Genomic DNA, 19648 nt, shown 5'->3' on the forward strand with positions numbered 1-19648 from the left:
AGAAACATTTCTCGGTGAGTTGCAAGAAACGTTGATTTCGAACGGATGCAAACGTCATTGTGGTCCTCGGAAAAGATTTGTACCCTGCCGCGGCAAGATACAATGGTCGATATTTTCCCAACGGATGTACCATTAGGCCGGGTCCCGTCCTCTTCTATTTTTCCAGAATCGTTCCATTGATTACATGTCTCAGGTAAAATTTCGAGAGACCCTTCGATTCTTCGAGCCCCTCCGTCTCTACCGCTTTCCCAGTTAACGTTCCCTGATCCGTACCTCACCTTCCAAGTTCCTGCCGCCGACGAATTTCTCTGGAAATGCAGTTTCGTTCACTCGTAAATAATCAAGCGAAACCGAACATGTCGCAGAACCTCTTAACGAACCGCGAAATCTCGAAGAATTCGTTCTAACGTTTTCTCGGCGATACCGTTTCTCCATTTCCATACGATTAAGAATTTGAAAGGCTAATCCGCCGGTTCAACAGCTTCATTTCGTTCGACGCTAACGATCCTTGTATTTCGATCGATCGAATTCAACGATATATATACATATATATATATATATATATATATATATCATCCGTGACGTTTTTACCATAAGGTACACAAAAGGAACCCACTTCGTGAACCGTAAACCTTTTCCTCAAGCTGCTTGATATATAATAGATTGCATCGGACGGAAAAGTTGAATCTATCCGGATGCGTCGTAAGACGACGTCAACGGGAATAACGCTCGAGATCGTCGCGTCGCCGAGAAACCGACGTTGCGGTTGCAGCTGTCGGAGTGTTGAAGTCTCCGAACGAGACTAGATACGTAACGGAGGGTCTTGCGCCGTGCATATCACGGTCGCCGAGATCGATTCCGCTTTCCTGAGCATCACGATGCCTCTTAATAATCAGAAAGGAAATGAAAATTTTTAATTAGTTCGCGAGACGTATCAATGGTAATCAAAGGTAACGAGTCAATGCCAGCAAGGGACAGAAAGGGCGGAAGAAGGAATCTCCTGGACTAGCTCGGTTCGTTCTAGCGGCAACGGGGCGGTGAAACGCAACGGAAGTCCCGATAGCTCGAAGAAAAATCGACATCCTTCGAGGTAGCAAGCGTATGTATACTCTCGAAAGAGTTTCGAGAGCGAACGAAGACTTCTGCCGGAGAATGACTCGAGGCAGAACACCGATGATGTCATCGGTCGGCGGGTACTCGCGCCTACGCTTTTCTCTCTACCAGTTTCGCTGGCAGGAAAGGCAGGCAGGCAGGCAGGCAGGCAGGCAAGCAGGCAGGCAAGCAGGCAGGCAAACAGGCAGGGATACCGCGTGTGCTCCTTCTCGAAGCGACTCTACACGAGGGCCCAACCTCCTCAACGTATTCTACCTTTCGCTACTCTCTTCTCTTTTCTTCTCCTCTCTCATCTTTTCTGTCCCACCGGTTTGCCTCTCCGTGTCTCTCGTTTCTCGTCTTAGGTCTGTCCTATACTTTAGTTCGCGCGGGGACGAGTCGAGCGATATAACGTGCCGGGGAACATGCTCGATTCTACCTCCGTGGCCAGTCTACATTGCCGGTATATACCGGTTATGCAGATGGGAGCCCGGTCTGGACCTCCTCGGCAAACCCTCCAACGGAGTGCCTCTCGTCCTCCACTTCTGTTCCTTTCTTCTTCCTCCTGTTCGTCGTCAGCGCCGCCCTCTCTTTCTTTCCTCTTCGTCTCGTAGCTCTTGCCTTCGTCGAGACCGTCGCTCTGTTCCCGTCCTTTGATTCTACGTGTATAACCAGTGTGTTGCTTTACTTTCACGCACGTTCATCCGGATGTATGTACCCTACACGCTCGTCCCGACTCTCTTTCGCGATTTTTCTGCTTGCCCCATCGTTGTGTTTCGCTCGCGTAACGCAAACCTCTTCGCGGTCGTTAGAACAGTTAAAGTACACTTCGCGATCGTTGCCGATCGCGCATCTTTCTCGGGGCGAGCTACTTATTTACGGAGCTATTTTTTTGCTTTCTTTCGTCCGTCCCCGAACAGGTATTCCGTTCAATGGCTGGCGTAAAACCGCTTTTGAGAGGGGGGAACGTGAAACGGTGACGGATACTCTTTTTTCGAAAATGTTGCTTGCTCTCCGGGAGAGGAAAGAAATCGAGGACCATGGTTCGGGTGAAAATACGGATTTAACCGGAAAGAGGGCTCACCTTCGTCGGAGGCGCTATCTTCGGTCGCGACAGATCCTTTTCCGTGGAATACAATACCTTCGTTGATCGCGAGCGAGGAGTCGGCTTCGCGGTCGACAGAGCCGCGATTAAATCGCCGCCATCTACCATCACTCGAGACTGTTTCGCGATGCCTCGTTAAATCGGCACGACTGTCCCATTCTTCTTGCGGGCCCGGTAGAGGTTTTCAGTTATTCACCCGAAGGTATCGTAATTGGACGGAACAATTAAAAAAACGCCGTGCGCGCGAGCGTCCGCGTTTCTGCTCTCTATTTGCTCGTGTCAAGTCGAGGAACGCGATTCAAGACGCCGAACGGACCGCAGTTTCTGCTCCGCGATCGTGTGGTAAGACGACGCACGCGATTGCATCGATTGTCCCGTAATTTACCATGCCCCCGGTGGTACCCGGTGGTGGTTCCAACGATTCGAAAGCGGGGGATTTTCCATTGCGTGGCACGGTATATACCAGATTAACCGGTGTGTTGCGTTAGAAGGTCGGCGACCTTTCGAAATTCACGGACAGGAGCATCGTTTCACTTCGAGGAGTCGGCGCGCGATCCCGACGAAACGAAAATGTCAGAGCGAACGGTTCGGATACTCTGCGATTCGAACTTTAAACGATCGTCCGTTTCGTATTCAACGAATGAACAGTGAAACGCAAACGACGAATCGTCTCGCGGTCTCGCGCATTCGTCCCAGAGACGGCGACATCAACGGTACGATCGTTTCGCAAACGATCGGGTATCGATCATTGTCTCTGGTAATGGACGCGGTGCTACATTCTGCGCGATTAGATACTCCCGGAATAATGTCAGGGCAGCCATAATTATTCGGTGCAACGAATCCATTGCCTTCCAAGTAGCTGCGGATAAATTCATTGCTTTCGACTCCGCCCTGGCGCAAAGTCGGGTTGGATTATCGCAACGACCAGCGACTACGTTAACCAGTTTCCCCGTTTCGTAATCGTCGAGAAGAAACGCGCTGTATCGGTAACAATATCGAACGGCTGTCCGGAGTTTCGGGAACTTTCCAGGCAAGTCGACCGATCGAATCTCGAGTTTTCGCGCGTGCAATGCGCCGACGATTGCCTGGACAAAATTACGAAAGAATCGTAGGTCGATTTATCAACGATACGATCACGAAACTCGTACGCGGACGTTGATTTTCAGTGGTACTGAAAGCAAAAGAACATGAAACGAGAAGCTGGCCGAAGGAGCTATACGATAAAACCGACGCCTGGTGTGTTTGCACTTTGTTTGTTGATACCAGGAACGTGAGTTATTGTGCAAATAATTGGCAGGGTTGTCTACGCTTGTCACGTGTGCTTACGTAGGTAAGTCAATGCGTGTTGCCTTGCGATTACAAGTTTACAGAGACGAGAAAGGATGGAGGATAGCGGATCACGCCCTTTCTCTGAAATTCGGACGAAACGGAAGGACGACGTCTCAGCTGCCGCCGCCCATCTCTCGTTTGCATCGCGGAATGACGTAACGCAAACATTTCGACAATTAGCAAGGTAGAAGTTTTCGTCGTTCCGCGGTTTCGCGCGGCTTACACGTTCTTGCTATTCGGTGTTCCTTCCGTTTGACTTTTCCCTCGTTTTTCGCTTTCGGCTACTTCCAGTCGATGGAGGTCGGTTTTATTTGCCGAAAACGTGGAAATCACATGATATTCCGCGGACGATACGGGGGGGGCTTTCGAATGCACGGAACGCTCGTGGAATAAATTTAGGTGGTACTCGAGCGGAAAGCTGATCTACCGGCCACGACCAGTTGCGAAACGCCGTTGAGTATCGTCGCGAAGTTTTATTCGGGCCGGCCTATACCGGTTCGCCGGTTTCAGACTTTATATAAAATGCAACATTGAACCGGCGAGCCGGTGACTGCGATCTGACGTAATTTCAGAGATATAGTCGACGCGGAGCGGCGCGTAAAACCGCCGATACTAGAAGAATACAATTATGCTGATTGCGAAAGTTCCCTCGTACAGCACTCCCGCATACGATTTCCCAACGAAATGTTTGCTGAGAACGATGGATCGTTAATGCGAATCGGGGATATTCAAGACAAGAGACGTATACCGTCGCGTCGCATTGGCTTCACCACATTTTCCAACGACAAGCATCTCCGCATGGTCAATGGATAGGCACATAGTTTGCAGCCATTTTTATTCCCTTCTTGTCCATGTATAGAGATAATCGTGTCGGCGAAGTTGGCAATTACCTCCAACGATTGCGACAGATCAAGATAGACTCGCAATAATACGCCGATCTCCTATTTGCCTACTCAATCGTCCAATTTCGAACGCATAAATCGCGTTTCGTTTTCACCAGTGACAGATCACGCTTCCTTTTCCGATTCTAACCGATGAAAATATATCTATATATATATTATACTCTTTCTTCTCGACTCGTCCGAACGTGGACGAGTCGAAAATCAGGGAACCGCAGGTACATCAGGGGGGAACGTCAAAAAAACGGCGTTCCCCCGGATTACAAATCTCACGGCTAAGATGCCCGGAGATAGCGAAAGAATATTCGAGCACCCCAATGGGGCCCATTAGGATCCAGAGGTAGTTGGGCCAGTCCTCTATCTGGCTCTCCTTCTTGCTCTTTGCTTCTCGATGGATTCATGGTAGAGGAGGCGGGGGATGGTCGGCCGGTCAAGCCACATTCCGTTGGCCAACCGGCTCCTTGGAACCCTTCCTCCCCCTCTTTGGTAGACTGTTCTCTCTATATACAAGCTCTCGCCTCCTTATGAACCACTACGCGATATGTGCCCACAAGACCGCCAATATTATTTCGACTAGACAGTGGTCGACGCAACCTTGTCAGAAAGCAATGCGTAGGTATATGCTTTCCATGGAGGACATTTACTGGTGGCCGACAGGAGCCTCAATGTCGAGCCTAACCGTTAACATCTACACCAGAATTCGTTTAAGCCAAGCAATCTTATTCATCGTGGTAAACTCCAACATTCATTCGAATCATAAATAATGTATCTTTCGTATTTCGACAAACGTTAGTTCTCGGGTCTCCCGAAGGGGCTCAAAATACGAGAGTCGTACGAAGTTTAGGGTTAACGAAAAGTGGACATTTTTTCACGATATCGTTGTAAGAGATCGAATGATAATCAGTAGCTCAATTTCATCGAGATTTTCGTCGATACGATTAGCAGTATCGGTGAAGGAACATCATAAACGAAGAAACATCTCGACGTGGTCGATGCTTCGTAAAATCATTCGTGGAAGATACGAGCAAAGTGTATCCGCTTTCCGTTCGTTCGCGTAGAGAGAGTTTTCCGTGTACTTCGATCTCCGAGCCATTGAAATACGTTCGGAGTCAATGATGTCGCTGCGTGATCATGAGGTCGAGGCCCCGAAGAAGGTTCTCGAGATCTCCCGCGCGAGAGAACTCGCCCACGTAGGGTGCTGTAAAAGTCAGGTTCAAATCTGCCCTCCGCCAACCGCCTCCGCTACCAGCGGATCCCCCTCTCTTCCGTGACTCCTCGACTTCGCCTTCGTCTTCTTCATTCTCTCTTCTTTCTGGTCCGTCGCCGCCGCCGCCGCCACCCGCGATCTTTGCCTTCTCATTCCTCTTCTCCTCTGACTTCTCGTCTCGCTTCCAGCTAGATCCCTTCCTCCCTCTGTTCGAACCACGGAGGGCATCTTGGTCCCTCGGTGCGCAACTCGTCGGGACGAGCCGATCCACGGCGCATCGCGTCGCATAACGTCGACGAGGCTCAAGAATGTACGAATACCTACCTCGGCATGGAAGGTGGTTGGTTGGCTGGCCGGTTGCTTGGTTAGCCGAGATAGCTAAGGGGGAGACTCTTGAGAGCGGCGATCCTCGCTGCTCCACACGGCGGAGAGGGGTTGGGGGCCCCATGAGGTGAAGAGCAGGGGGGAGGGGGAGAGGCACAGAGGGTGTCGTCCGTGGACCCAAGAGGCAAGGGGGCTTCCTCGGACCCCGAGGGCCTCCGGACGGACCGGCAGGAGAAGAAACGGTAGGGATTCGAGGCGGGGAAGCGAGAGAGAGAGAGAGAGAGAGAGGGATGAGAAGTGACCGGATGGCCTTGGTCCCAAGACTCGGTTAGTTACCGCGCGGCCGACTATAACTGGTCGAGCTCCGTAACACAGGGCGGTATCTCCGATTTCGACCGCTTTTTAAGACGACCGGACCACGACACCGCGGCGTTACCATGACAGCTCCGAATCGTCGAGAAGCGGCCGGGACTACGTAACAACCGAAAAGACCATTAGCCACGGTGAAGCTTTCGTTTCAAACTTCCGCGATCCAATACGATCAGATTTACAAAAGCTCGTTACCGGGTAACGTGAACAAATCTCTCTCCCTTGAGAGAGGTAATATAGTATCTATATACATTACATCTAAAATCGATTATTGAAGTTCATGTAGTTTGCTATTTGGAATTCCAAATATATATACACGTGTAGAGTTCTGATTCCAAAATGTTTCTAGTGGCAGCAGGAACATGATTTGTTCCAGAACTGCACACTAGCCTGTCCTTTTGATTTTCCTCTTTCCCATTTACGATGACCCCGTACACTACCTACTGGGTAGAAGTTCGAGCAGTTCAACCGTCGTTGTTTTACCAGATCGTATGATCCACGAAGATGCATTTTATTTGAATGCAACACCTTACTGACGCCATTACACGCGTGTACACGTAACTACGACCAAAGGACCTCCTTTTAGGCACGCTGTTTCTTTTCACCCCCTCCCCCATTATGCCGACGCTATACGTGAAATTGATTTTTTTCTCTTTGCAAGAGTGATGTAGTCTTATTGAAGATTCCCCTGAGTGGCGGAGACGCACGGGAGGTTCCTGTCCGGAGTGAAAACGAATGGCCCGGTTATTTAGTCGGGATTGCTCGTTATTGCTCAACAGGGGCAACTTATGGGGCCGTGTAAGAAAGTATATTTGTGACCCGCAAGTACTTATACGATAGCGCTTTAGTAAGCACGTACAGATCCATGGAGCTAATAATTATCCTTCGTGAGTTTGCGAGATGCTTTTATTCACGATACATTTACCGTGAACCCTGCACGTTGCGTGAACTATTCTGTCCGATCGGCTCGGATAACGGAGATTTGTGCGAACGTTTACGAATTCATCGAACAAGAAGTTAAGATCCGATGTCTCTGCTATATTTCACGCGCGACTGGAAACACTATTCGATAGGAAACTAACAAGGGAAACACCAAACTTGTCACTCTCCGATTTATACATATTTTCGTAGCATAGCCATGTACCGATTCCCCTTTCAAAAATCGTTAAAGCTAGGTACCGTGGTGATACGCAAGTACATAATTTGCTAGACAATAAATAAAATTAATCGAAACTTCGGTTAACCCTTCGCGATCTTAGAGTGTATCAGCAGCATCTTTAACTCACTATTGGCATCGTAATTTTAATTATTTATACCCCGAAAATTATCGAATGTTTACACTTAATATTGTACGAATAGCAATACGGATCGATACGGTGTCATCTTTAAAAAATAACTCAAAGTTGAAAAAGAAGTGTCAATTGACTGTACGCATTGAAAATAAACATACTTCCCTTTTTAGAGGTTTTCGTATTTAGTTTTATTGTACCGCTCTGACAAACAGGATTAAATTCTTATGTGAAAGGTTGCCATGAAGTCTGAAGCTCTCGTGACGACGTGTTCGAATTCCAAATACGACAGAACACTGTCGCCGTCGATATCGCTTTCCTCGAGTACTTTCCGGTATACAGTGGCCACCTCGTCGGCATTCAAACCACCTTGGACCAGCTGTCTGCAGGTGCGCTCCAAATCACTCGGCCCTAGTACTCCGTCCTCGTCGAAATCTATTCACACGCAGTTAAAGAACATTATCTCACATTATACTCGTGTCATTTCTGAAATGAAAATGGATCATCACCGCGACAAAGAACATGACAATCGATGAAACTACTATAGTATAAAGAATTGCAATTGATTCTGCTTCCCAAGAAATCAATAGTTACACCCCCGGCAGATATTTCTGTCGCAACGCGATCGTCGTGTCTAAGCGACGTATGGTATGCTCGCTTCACATCCCGTAGAAACACGAACGGCCGTAGGTGCAACAAGGTCGATCTTGAAGCTCCTTCACGATTCGTCCGATTGTCTGGTGCACGCGGTGGTCCGTACCGTAAATCTTGAAGGCGTAAAAGACCTTCAAGTCCCGCGGCGCCTGCTCCGAAAAAACCGACATCATCTCGAGGAACTCCTCGAAGCAGATACCTTCGATGTCAGCAGCTGACGACTGTTCCGAATTCTGACGTTTGGTGAACACCTCCGATATACGTTGCCTGAACGGATTTTCCTGAAACATTGCCGCTTTATCACCGATACAAAGGTTCGCTCATCGATGTTAGCAATCGTACGAGTATTCGAATGAAAAGAACCTTCAACTCTGGTATACGCGTCAAACACGAGAGCGGTATACGAAGACTCGATGCTTGTTGAGGTGTCATGGTCCGTGGAATGATCCCAGGATTTCCCATCTCGCGAAAACGCTTAAATATTCTGAAAAAAATGTCGGTCTACAGGCGCTGAAACGAAACAGAGTAAAACTACCGTCTGAATACCTTAAGATTTCTTTACGCGTGAAAAAAGTACAATCTTGATAATCCTCTAATTGTTCCTCAGTAAACGTGGCTACCTTGTTTCCCATTTCTAGTTTTGCAAGAACAGTTCACGAATGATCCACAAGTCTGCACATCGAAACGAGTTCACCGGGTGTCGCATTTACGAGTTAGAACTTCCAACTGAGTCCTCGCACCCCCGATAGGAAATCTAATATAACTAGGGTGTGTCGTGCCGCACCCAGTTTCGGAGGCGTTTCAATCAGGCATTCACAGGGAAATTTAAGCACGTTAATTATATTTTCAAACGTGAGAAACGTGCGAGCAAGTAAAGTTGGAGAAAATAAAGAAATTGAAGTAACATGTCTTTTTAGTCAAAAGTAATGTATTGTACAAAGATAAACAATTAGTTCTCGGACTAATTAAATTAATTAACATTGCCTAGATATAGTGGTCTTCGTAATTTCCTTTGCAATCAAGCAGATGGTTAAGGCATTCTTTGTATTCATCTTCTTCTAAACCAGAATCTGTAAAGACATGCAATTTGTTTATACTTCTTATTTTGCTCACTTGATCGTGCAAAGATTTGTACATTGTGTTAAGGCTATTTCCACTGTGTAACCCAGCCATAACAGAAACAGACTTGACATCTGAAAATGAAAATTAATCGATAGAAACATTGAACTTATTAAGAGAATTTGAATAAGTATATTATTAATGTACCATTTCCTACGGGCCATCCAACAACTTCTCCCTTTTCAGTAACATTCTTGCCGAAGATTTTCGGATATGGATGTGTTACCTTCAGTGGCGAAGAAATGGTCGATAAATAGGTCGCCGATGCATGACAAGTACAAGCTAAATACAGCGACATCATCTCGTGAACGTTAGAACATCTATAGGCTGGTTTTGAGACTTGTTTCATTGCATGTGGCATAGGACGCTTCAACCTTAAAAGTTCCTGTAAATTCGTCCAACACATCAATCAAGTCCATTTTCGGCGTCATTGGGAACGGTAAAGTCAAACTTGTTGCTGCTGCTTTGCGGCCCAATTTATTGAGATCCGCACACAAGTCGGTTAAAACGACATTTGGATATTCTTTGCGTCTATATCTCATTGTCAAAACATCCAAAGCAGTTGCTAGTATCGCGCTAGTGTGATATTTCAGTTCAGGGTCATATGTTAAGTGTTCAAACATTCGTGGATTCTCTGATTGAGACCAACCTGTTTGTCCACAACAAAGTGGACTATAGAGCGAAGAATGTTCTTCTATGTGTTGCCAACACAGGGCAGTATTAAAAGCTCTAATCGAACCTAATTTAGAGGATCTGGTCGTCATGCTATCCATGCATGGAAACGATATTATGCCCTTTCCATATTCATCGTATAAATGTGCTATACATGAGGCCCCAAGTCCTCCGAAGCCATTTACAGAATCTAGAATCACCTACATTTTGAGATATTATCAATATTATTAATTTCTGTTACAACAATAACTTATATAAATACAAGAATGCACTTGCCTGGAAACCTTGCATTAAGTCACATTCTTCAACGTATCTTCTTATTCTATCAGAGAAATCATCCGAAAATTGTTCGCTACTCCATAAGTTTCTTCCATAAGTGAAAACATGAAATGGACGTTCCACACAGTCATGCTTGTACTGTTTAATTATATTTAAAGTTCTAGGATGAAATCTGGGCAATAAATAATCTACCCATGTATTAACATCGTCGTCAAAATTAAAAGATGTCGATTGTGATACTCCCGAAGGATTATTCAGGCTTTCAATGAATGGAGTCTTACGAACAGTTTCTTCCTTAGTAACTTCTACTTTTTTATTGTTCCACAGAAATTCTGTTTCGTCTTGCTGTGGAACATTATACAAAGTACCTTCTTCTTTTAAATATCCAAGTGCTCCTTTCAAATCTACAAGTAGTAATCTGGGTGTATATGTCACTTGTTTCTAAAAATACATAATTTATTTGTCATTTTGATGTTTCACTTTAAAAACAAATTGTATCATATCTATATTTATACCTGTAAATTTTCCCCTTCTCTGTACAGTACATCGTGATTTATTTCAGAGGGATTATCAGGATCATAAGAAAAGTTGGATTCCTATAAAAACGTAAAATGCAAAAGACATGCAAATTAAAATATTTTGTATCAGTCCTTTGTATAAATAACTTTCTTATTAAGTACCTGTAGATTCCACCAATGTGTTCCAACGAAATTAGAGTAATGGCCAACTTGAATAGTTAATATTTCTCGTGATGTCATTTTCTATAATTTATTTTTGTATAGTTTTTTAAACAGACCGCTACGAGTGTATGGTTAAGCGACAATTTTCTCTATGTCAGTATGTCTTGTAACAGTCAATGCTATAAATAACAAAAGATCAGACTTTTAGCTTGGGCATTTTACCGTAGATGACGCTACAGATATATGTTATTATGTTTATTAATATGTAAAATGGCCCTGTAATGTCACATGTCACACAGCACTCGTATGAATACTCTACAACTCTGTAGTAATGCAATTTCATTGTAAAATAATGTCACAGCTGTGGTTTAGGCATTACACGTAATACTCCGCGATACAGTACTCATACAATAGTCATACTTTAAGTCACTTTAAGACTCAATGGTAGTTCATTCACAGTGACAGTATAGTATGCACATGCGTACTAGAAATTGTAATTGGAAAATAAACCGAATAAACCATATTTACGTCTTTGTTGGTTTCTGCCAGCTCTGCCAATGATTTTTAGTGGTAAAATACTTTAAAATTAAGTTTTGATTGACTTCAAAAAGTTACATTAAATTATATGAAGAGTGTAGAAAGTGAACAATGTATTTTTGCGTAAATGACTTACAAAATAATGAATGTAAAGAATACTTTACCGAACCGCAAATCGTCGGTACTTACTGTTTCGATGGTAACAGATGTTATCACAGCGATTTGTCGCAATTGAAGTATTATAAAGAACCAAGAAATCTGAATAATGTTGACTTTAATCTTGATGACAATTTAAATACAATTCAGAAACTGGACAATATAAATAAAAAGATAGATTACTTATTGAAATGGATCTCAGAGAATTTTAATCACCTTCAAATGGAACGTTCGAAGAATAGAAGATGGTATGACATGTTTTTAAGATTATGAGTTATCATTAAACAATTTCACTGAAATCTTTAACTTTTCAAAATTACCTACTAGGTTAGAACCGGAATTTGTTTGCTATCGCGGCGTGTTAAGTAATTTACTTGCCACACCATTTGACAGCAGAGATGGATGGATAATATGCGCGTCAAAATTTAAAGGCACTATATATTTATGTGGTTTCGATACAGATAAAAAGAAACGATATGAAATAAATAAAAATGAATTTCACAAAAGATGTACTTCTTGGGGCTATAAATTTGAACAGTATTTGGTATCAGGTATGCACAGTAAGCAGCAATTTGTTGCCACAATTTAAATGTTTAAAACAAATGAGTAATAAATTTGATTATGCTTTTCAATAGATAGTCCTTCTGAAAATCCAGATCTATCTAAACCATTAAATCAAAATGAAGAATTTTGTTGTGTTTTTAAGTCTAGACTTGGCAACAACATTTTACTTTATGGTGCTGAAGTGGATGCCGTTTGTTCTGAGCATCCAATACAAGATACATTAATAGGAAAAAAAGTTGAACTTGTAGAAATGAAAACAATGCATCATAATGCTCTTAATCTATACAAGAATAGTATTGCCAGTTACAGAGCACATAGAACACTTAAATGGTGGGTCCAAAGTTATTTAGTGGGTATAGACAAAATTATATGTGGTTTAAGGGATAATAATGGTATTGTCCATTCTATACAGAAATTTAATCTCAACAAATTAGTAAAGGATTCAAAGGTAGTTAAAATGAAACATCTGTTCTAGTTTTAGTTGAGCATGTAACCTAGAATTCAGCAATTTCTTTTCCATTACAGCATGACTGGAATCCTGAAGGATGTACAAGTTTTTGTACAGGGCTTTTAGAACGTATGAAAGCAGTAATTTCTCAAAATTATGATAAATGTCTGTATAAATTTACGTATATACCAGGAAAAAATACAATTACAGTTGAAGAATTAAAACCTACTCCTGATTTGGAATATGTATTTCTACATCCTTGGTATATTACTAAAGCAAATCAATATTTTGAGAAATAAAGTGTCTTTGTTTAAAGAAAAAACTTCTACCGATCTATGTCGTCAACCGATCAACCGATTTATGTCGTGCTTAGATTCATTTTCACCAGGAGAAAGTCAGAAATAAATTGATTGATCACATGTTCGTACAATATCAGTAAATGTTTTTTTTACATTAACAGAGTGAATTTAAATACTTTTACGAATTTTGACCCAAGGTTTGCTTTATTGCTGACATTTCTTTATGAGACATAGGTTGTAACATCAAACCTGGAACAGGTGGATTAAGTTCTAAGTCTCGTAATTCATTTACTTTAACTTTTAAATCACTTCTTAATTTGTTGATTTCAATATCACATTCTTTTTGATCTGTAACAGGAAAAATAAAATTAAATATAATTTATCTAATGAAAATAAGTTTAATAAAGAATACACAACCTTTCATGAGTAATTCTTCTACACTTTTGGATGGTAATTTCAGCAATAATGGTCCAACAGTCACCCATGTTTTATTACATTTTTCCTTCTGTAATGCTCTCATTCCAACTCTATCATCATTTCTTCTTTTGTCCAAAGCAACTATTTCTTGTCGATCTGTGAGAATCTCACTTGCTTTTTCTTCTACCTGCTGTATATGCTTTAATGCCTTCTGTTGATCAAATTTCATCTGTAACAAAACTTCTAATGAATTATTCAAATATAACTTTATCTGCAAAAAGTTTTTTCTATGTACTATACAAGAAACAGTTCACTTACACATTTTAAAGAAATAGCAAATATAAAAATTACATTATATTCAGTCTTTGAATAGAATTAAATGTTAACTTATAAAAGTCCTACACATCATTTTAAGATAAAGCAATACGCAGTGCTCTTTCTTTCCTAACTTCTCTATGTAATAATTTTTCCCTATCTTTCTTTTTTAAACATTTTTGTTTGCATGATTTAATATCATTAACTGCTGCCAGATCTCCGGGTTTGAAGTGGGTTACTCTATATTCCTTATCATTTGATTGGCCTAATCCCTTCCTATCAGTTTTCAGACATGTTTTAATAGGATATTTTATTCCTTTTCCTGATGGACCAAGACCAGCTTGATCATCCCATCCAGAGTTGAGAAGTATTTGATAACCTTTATTTTGTCTTGATATGCCATACATAGCATTTGGCAGTTTAGGTTTTGTATTAAAAATATGAAGTGTAGATGTCTCGTGCTTTTTCCAAGTTGTCTGATGAAAACTGATTTTGCAAATTTCGCAGTAAAATCCTGTGTCTTGGTTTGATTGAACTTGTATATTATCACCAATATTGGTAGCAGTTCCATTGCAACTTGTTAATGCATCTATTAACTCAGACCTTGTCTGTGACAAACCATCAGTTTTTATTTGTAAATTATCAGTATGTATTTTTGGTGGAATTTTATTAATCCTAGATGCTGTTTTCTTTTTCAATAAAGCAACTATATTTAAATAATTCTTTTTTAGAGCCAATTGAGCAGCTGTAAGACCAGATTTTTCTCTTGTTTCCTTGTTGGCCCCCAAACTTAGTAAAAATTCTATAATGTCTAAGTGTCCACAATAAGCTGCTGACATTAGAGGTGTCCAACCAAAATCATCTGTTAAATTAACATTCTCTTGTGTCATATGTTTTACTAAGAACTTTAGATCTTTTTGTTCTACAGCTTTTAATATAGCATTAATTGACACCTTTTCCTGCGGATTTTGATTACTTTTTCCTTTTTCTTTGGGAATAATACTTTTCACTATTGTATTCTTTTGAACAGCAGCTGTGTTCAGTTTACAGTTCTTGTGTTTCTCCAGTGAACATTTCACGGCACTTTCTGGACGTATAATTTCTTCATAAGCCTCTTTTGCTTGACTTCCTTCGAATCCTAATCGATGCTCTCTTGTTTCGGACGATAGGTCAGGAACATCGTGAGATTCTCGAACAAACGTTTTCCATGTCATATCGATGTTACGATTAAAGAAGTTGCTTTGTTTTAACATGATTTTACTTCTGCTTTATACAAACATTTAATGTCACCGACAAATTATCGTTGACTTAGTCATCGATGTCCTTTTACCTCAATTGTTCAATGAAAATATTTAAACCATCGTCTGACAAAAACAGTCGTTTGTTTTACAATGTTTATTTTCGTTTCTTAGAGGATAGTAGGTTTTTACACAGAACTAATATCATTCGGTGTAAATAGCAAAACGAGAAACTATCAATTGTAACGAGTTGTCAGTTTTCTACGCAGTATAACAATTACCTTTGTAACGTACGGACTTCTATCGTCGTTTTCCCTGGATTTCCTCGCGTGGTGACGAAAATATGGATAAATATATTTAGGATAGGAGATAGGACTGACCGTAAACTTATGAAATGCAAAGTTTACTAGGTATTTGCAGATAATATGTGATCATTTTGGTTGTACGCGTATAAATTTTCTCAAAGTAGTTTTACATTAGCGTACTGTATAGTGCTTTATAATTTTTTACGTACTTAGATCATTATTTACATGATTGAAATCATAATTTACAAAGTATCAACCTTTAGAATATCTTTCACGTCTAGTTTTAATTTTTATTATGTTACCGTTACTACTTCAAACTATATTTCACTTATCTAGTGAATTAACCGAAAGAGGTTACAAGCTCTACAGGTCACATGGTCGTATGGTTGCATGATTGTACAGGTATACACAAATTTTTCATTTGTAATTCAAAAGTATTTCGTAACATAATTTAAAAAAGAATGGGTTTGCCAACTGTTGCGAAAATAGGGATCGCATGGTAGGTATGTGCAATTAAATCACCTGCGAAGACTAATGTCTTTATCGATTCTTTTTTTCGGGATTAGCTTCTTGTATGACAATATCTGCATAAGTTTTTATGTAATAATAAATAATGTCTGTATATTCATTTCAATTTATTATGTTGCGGTTTTGTATATTATAAAGAGGATTCGTAGTTACTGTTCATACAGCATTTCCTTTTACAGGACTATAACTGCAGGTGCAGGGATATATGCTTTTATATTCTCCAAAAAAAGTGTAAATGACAGGAGATATCGGAATATGAAAAGAAAGCAACAAATGCGCAAGGTTAATTTGGTAAACTAAAGTGTCTGTTTAAAAATTTGAAGATTATAAAACAATAAGCAATCAAACGAAAAATATGGCTGAGTTACCTCAATTGGGAGAAGATCAGTTAAAATTAGTACAAGATCTAGAAATTGAGATGATGTCTGATATGTACAATCGTATGACATCTGCTTGCCATAGAAAATGTATTCCACCAAAATATATTGAGGCAGAATTGTCCAAAGGAGAATCTGTGTGCTTGGACCGTTGTATTGCCAAATATCTAGATGTTCATGAACGCATTGGGAAGAAACTGACTCAGCTTTCTATGCAAGAAGATAGTTTCTTGAAGGGCAAAGTTGCAGAGCAACCAAAAGCAAATTAAATAAAACAGTAGTTTGTTAAGAAAATAGTTACTGTAAATCTTATCTTTATGCATTTAATATATTCTTTCTGTAGGTAATTTAAAATCATGTTCAGAAACATTCACCTTTGAAGGTAGTACCAACATTACCTCTTTAAAGTCATTAATCTTTTTCTATAGTTTATAAAAGTTAGTTTCACCAAAGTGTTGTTCCATATTTATCTATGTAGCTCTAAATAAAATGTCTTTTAAGCAGTATCAATAATTGGCTAAAAACCTTAAAATTTTTAAATAGATTCGTTTGATTGATTATACGATTATACCTGTATTTGGGTTACATTTGAATTGGTAGTGGCGTATATATAGATTAAGTATAATAAATTGGAATACCTTGGATAGAAACATGATCCATATGTAGAAAAATGTTTATTCATATATTAAACATTACAAGCACAATGATGTAATTTTTGGTGACATAACAATTTATGTACAGATTTAAGTATCTTGTGTTAATGTCAAAATTACAATATACTGTGAAAAATATTTTTACTTACATGTTCTCCTTTGTTGTGATTTTTACGCAAGGAGAATCAAAACGGAATAAGTTTTTCGTTGTTCAAATTTTGATCACGTAGTGACACTTTAAATTTTGTAATTCGTTTCATTGATCAGTGTGTTCTTCTTTTATTAAACCAGTTGTTGCTAATGCTAACGTATGTTGACCTCCACCCGCTACGCGTACTATTATTCTTCCTTCCAACTGCTTTCCTTTAACTAATATAGGTTCTTCAACATCTTCCTCCTCTCCTGTACCCAGTTGCCCACTTGAACCCATGCCCCATGCATATAATTCTCCTGTACAATAAGGCGTAATATATAATTCTTGAAATTTAGTATGTACAGATATTAATGATAATAATACTATGCAACTACCTGATTCAGTAACAGCAAAAGATTGAGCACTCCCTGCTGCAACGTCGACACATTTAAAGGAACTTAAGGCGGGAACTGGTGTTAATTCTTTCGCGTCCGAACAATTAGATCCCAGTCCAAGACGACCGTATTCTTTGCGGCCCAGAACAAATACTTGGCCAGAGTCGTCAAGGGCAATACTATGATGCTGTCCACTACTAATGTGTCTCCAAGTTCTTCCGCTAAACGTCTTTGATATTTGAGGATGAAACTGGGTAACAGGATCCTTTAAACCTACAATCGTTTCATATCATATAATAGTACTTTATACTTAGTATTCTGTCAATGTTTCCCCTATACTTACCCATTTGATAATAATTATTCAAACCAAACACATATATATCTCCTGAATGATATTCTTTAGCAAATGTACAGTATGTTCCAGCCCATACATCACCAAATTCTAGTTTCTTTGTAATTTTAAATTCAACTAGACCCGGGGATAATAATGGACCCATACCATGACGGGTATTTCTACTAGCTGCTCTGGCAGCTAATCTGCCTAACTGACCTTGTTCACCACATCCACAAGTATATATTTTTCCATTTTCGCTAAGTAAAACCAAATGATCAGCACCAGATGCTATTTTAACTATCTTTATGTTTGGCAGTATTTCTATTGGAAATCGTTCATTGCCCTTCAATGTTAGACCCATAGTGCCATGGGAGTCCTAACAAGTAAATTTTAATTTTATATAATTTTTTATTTTAAGTAGAACGCAATGTACAAAATATTAAAAAAGATTATACCCTAAAGGAACCCCATGCGAAAGCTCTTCCATCTTCTATTAGAGCAGCACTATGGGAGTCTCCAGCTGTCACCTGAATAACTTTGCCAGGCAGGGTGACAGATCCTGGCTTGGTTTCCGAACCATCTGCAGACGTGTCTCTTCCCAATGCTCCTTCGTCATTGCATCCAAAAGTTAATATTTCTCCTGTTTCTCTTAGACACACATTGTGCATGCCACCAGCTGCTATTGCTATAATATCTTGATATCCAGAAATAACGGCTGGTCGTATCTTCTCGACTACTTCCTCTCCCAAACCAAGTTGTCCCACATCGCCTTGTCCAAATGTCAGTAATACGCCGCCAGTAGAAGATTGCCGTAAGTCAGTTTTAATAACTAAATGTAAAACGAAATACTGCATGTAAGGATCCAGCCAACACGGTAGCTTATTCATGGGGGTACAATCCACGTTTCTGTATTTTATAAATCGCGTTAAGCCCTACGACACGCAATATTTACGACATGAAATGTGAGAGAATCATACGAACGGTTTCGTAAAATGTGAAAAATTGAACCAAATTGAACCGTGAATACTGTTTTGGACAATAATTAAAAAAACATAATAATTTTATCGATCGTAACGTCGAAACACATGGATATCCATAGTGGGTTTCTGTTCTCGATAAGATACTCCCGCCTTAATGGATACATACTATTTCCGCGCCAAAAGATGTCGGGAAATTAATCCAGGAAAATATTAAACGTGGACGCAACAAAAACTTACCTGGTTTTTTCTTAATTTGTTTCGGCTCCTTTGGGCCTTTTGAAGCAATTTCAGCAGACCGTTTTGTTGCTTTCCTTGGCGGCACTGAAACCATACCGAGGTTATGTTTAGAACTACCCGAGTAAAACTGTTTTTATGACTGTAACGTACGAACGAACGATCGTTTTTAATACCGTCGATCGTTTACGTACTGATTTCTCAACGTAATTGTTACGAGAACCGGATTTATACAGCGCCTTGCAGTCCGAATGTCAGTTGGCGCCAAAAAGTTACAACGGTGCTGAATCCTCGCGGCTGTTGCGCAACTCGCAGGAGGCGCTCACGTCTGATTTATGTACAATGTACATACATACAAAACTCCTCGTCACGTTAAATGCTTCGGCTGATTTTCAACAACTTACGGACCCTCGCTTCCGACGAAACATCATACGAAGGATGACCCTTGTAACGGAAACTCTATTTCTCCTTGTCTCATCGCACCGTTTCTGTTTGTAAATACACCGAGAAGACATTCTAAATTGTCTTAATGCCTGCAAAAAACTACAATGAATAAAGTCTACAAGATATACGGAAGATTTCCCGACAGTGATTGATAGGCTGAGACACAGTTATTAGAAATACGTTTGTAAACTTTGTAGTAAATCATTTGGCGCGCATTATTGGCTGGAAACATTATATTCGGAACACCTGTCTTATTCAAAACTTAATAAAAAT

At 40.5% G+C, this 19648-nt stretch overlaps 6 protein-coding genes across 7 annotated transcripts; 2 read left to right on the forward strand and 4 right to left on the reverse strand.

Annotated features, from left to right (window-relative positions):
- Positions 1 to 7831: 7831 nt before the first annotated feature.
- On the reverse strand, positions 7832 to 8932 carry LOC107189117 (calcium and integrin-binding family member 3). The gene is made up of 4 exons (XM_015577590.1): positions 8815 to 8932; positions 8632 to 8752; positions 8375 to 8549; positions 7832 to 8049 (listed from the first exon to the last, which is right to left on the reverse strand). The coding sequence occupies exons 1-4, from the start codon at positions 8898 to 8900 to the stop codon at positions 7832 to 7834; spliced, it is 600 nt and encodes a 199-aa protein (XP_015433076.1). The 5' UTR covers positions 8901 to 8932.
- Positions 8933 to 9252: 320 nt separating this feature from the next.
- Positions 9253 to 11187, reverse strand: LOC107188967 (protein misato). The gene is made up of 6 exons (XM_015577372.1): positions 11019 to 11187; positions 10854 to 10934; positions 10336 to 10779; positions 9814 to 10259; positions 9535 to 9761; positions 9253 to 9461 (listed from the first exon to the last, which is right to left on the reverse strand). The coding sequence occupies exons 1-6, from the start codon at positions 11094 to 11096 to the stop codon at positions 9253 to 9255; spliced, it is 1485 nt and encodes a 494-aa protein (XP_015432858.1). The 5' UTR covers positions 11097 to 11187.
- Positions 11188 to 11666: 479 nt separating this feature from the next.
- LOC107188968 (decapping and exoribonuclease protein-like) lies at positions 11667 to 13022 on the forward strand. Its single transcript, XM_015577373.1, has 4 exons — positions 11667 to 11959; positions 12039 to 12262; positions 12347 to 12723; positions 12801 to 13022. The coding sequence occupies exons 1-4, from the start codon at positions 11667 to 11669 to the stop codon at positions 13020 to 13022; spliced, it is 1116 nt and encodes a 371-aa protein (XP_015432859.1).
- LOC107189116 (G patch domain and ankyrin repeat-containing protein 1 homolog) lies at positions 12998 to 14597 on the reverse strand. The gene is made up of 4 exons (XM_015577589.1): positions 14436 to 14597; positions 14020 to 14312; positions 13440 to 13682; positions 12998 to 13370 (listed from the first exon to the last, which is right to left on the reverse strand). The coding sequence occupies exons 1-4, from the start codon at positions 14591 to 14593 to the stop codon at positions 13201 to 13203; spliced, it is 864 nt and encodes a 287-aa protein (XP_015433075.1). The 5' UTR covers positions 14594 to 14597; the 3' UTR covers positions 12998 to 13200.
- A 1505-nt stretch (positions 14598 to 16102) lies between these two features.
- On the forward strand, positions 16103 to 16481 carry LOC107189118 (mitochondrial import inner membrane translocase subunit Tim10). Its single transcript, XM_015577591.1, has one exon. It carries the CDS (start codon positions 16181 to 16183, stop codon positions 16469 to 16471), a length of 291 nt encoding a protein of 96 aa, XP_015433077.1. The 5' UTR covers positions 16103 to 16180; the 3' UTR covers positions 16472 to 16481.
- Positions 16482 to 17047: 566 nt separating this feature from the next.
- Positions 17048 to 19303, reverse strand: LOC107189115 (regulator of chromosome condensation-like). Of its 2 annotated transcripts, XM_015577588.1 has the most exons (6): positions 19126 to 19303; positions 18935 to 19018; positions 18173 to 18546; positions 17727 to 18093; positions 17384 to 17656; positions 17048 to 17305 (listed from the first exon to the last, which is right to left on the reverse strand). In XM_015577588.1, coding segments are annotated over exons 1-6 (1293 nt in total). In that variant the 5' UTR covers positions 19127 to 19303; the 3' UTR covers positions 17048 to 17111. The 2 variants fall into 2 exon arrangements, with proteins under 2 accessions (XP_015433074.1, XP_015433073.1); XM_015577587.1 differs by lacking the exon at positions 19126 to 19303 and having other exon boundaries at positions 18935 to 19116.
- Positions 19304 to 19648: the final 345 nt, after the last annotated feature.

The sequence above is a fragment of the Dufourea novaeangliae genome, unplaced genomic scaffold (assembly GCF_001272555.1).
Source record: "Dufourea novaeangliae isolate 0120121106 unplaced genomic scaffold, ASM127255v1 scaffold125, whole genome shotgun sequence".
NCBI classification, from domain to species: Eukaryota; Metazoa; Arthropoda; class Insecta; order Hymenoptera; family Halictidae; genus Dufourea; species Dufourea novaeangliae.

Coding starts and splice junctions, on each gene's coding strand:
- LOC107189117 (XM_015577590.1), bottom strand. CDS start 8,900: ATGGGAAACAAGGTAGCCACGTTTACTGAGGAACAATTAGAGGATTAT. Junction 8,550..8,631: donor CGCGTATACCAGAGTTGAAG/GTTCTTTTCATT, acceptor GCAATGTTTCAG/GAAAATCCGTTCAGGCAACG. Junction 8,050..8,374: donor TTACGCCTTCAAGATTTACG/GTACGGACCACC, acceptor GCGTGTGAATAG/ATTTCGACGAGGACGGAGTA.
- LOC107188967 (XM_015577372.1), bottom strand. CDS start 11,096: ATGACATCACGAGAAATATTAACTATTCAAGTTGGCCATTACTCTAAT. Junction 10,780..10,853: donor GAGAAGGGGAAAATTTACAG/GTATAAATATAG, acceptor ATGTATTTTTAG/AAACAAGTGACATATACACC. Junction 10,260..10,335: donor ACTTAATGCAAGGTTTCCAG/GCAAGTGCATTC, acceptor CTCAAAATGTAG/GTGATTCTAGATTCTGTAAA.
- LOC107188968 (XM_015577373.1), top strand. CDS start 11,667: ATGTATTTTTGCGTAAATGACTTACAAAATAATGAATGTAAAGAATAC. Junction 12,263..12,346: donor TGAACAGTATTTGGTATCAG/GTATGCACAGTA, acceptor GCTTTTCAATAG/ATAGTCCTTCTGAAAATCCA. Junction 12,724..12,800: donor AATTAGTAAAGGATTCAAAG/GTAGTTAAAATG, acceptor TTTCCATTACAG/CATGACTGGAATCCTGAAGG.
- LOC107189116 (XM_015577589.1), bottom strand. CDS start 14,593: ATGTCAGCAGCTTATTGTGGACACTTAGACATTATAGAATTTTTACTA. Junction 14,313..14,435: donor TTATTGAAAAAGAAAACAGC/ATCTAGGATTAA, acceptor TGGAACTGCTAC/CAATATTGGTGATAATATAC. Junction 13,371..13,439: donor AGAAGAATTACTCATGAAAG/GTTGTGTATTCT, acceptor TTCCTGTTACAG/ATCAAAAAGAATGTGATATT.
- LOC107189118 (XM_015577591.1), top strand. CDS start 16,181: ATGGCTGAGTTACCTCAATTGGGAGAAGATCAGTTAAAATTAGTACAA.
- LOC107189115 (XM_015577587.1), bottom strand. CDS start 19,028: ATGGTTTCAGTGCCGCCAAGGAAAGCAACAAAACGGTCTGCTGAAATT. Junction 18,547..18,934: donor ACAAATTAAGAAAAAACCAG/GTAAGTTTTTGT, acceptor TTTTACATTTAG/TTATTAAAACTGACTTACGG. Junction 17,657..17,726: donor GAATAATTATTATCAAATGG/GTAAGTATAGGG, acceptor AAACGATTGTAG/GTTTAAAGGATCCTGTTACC.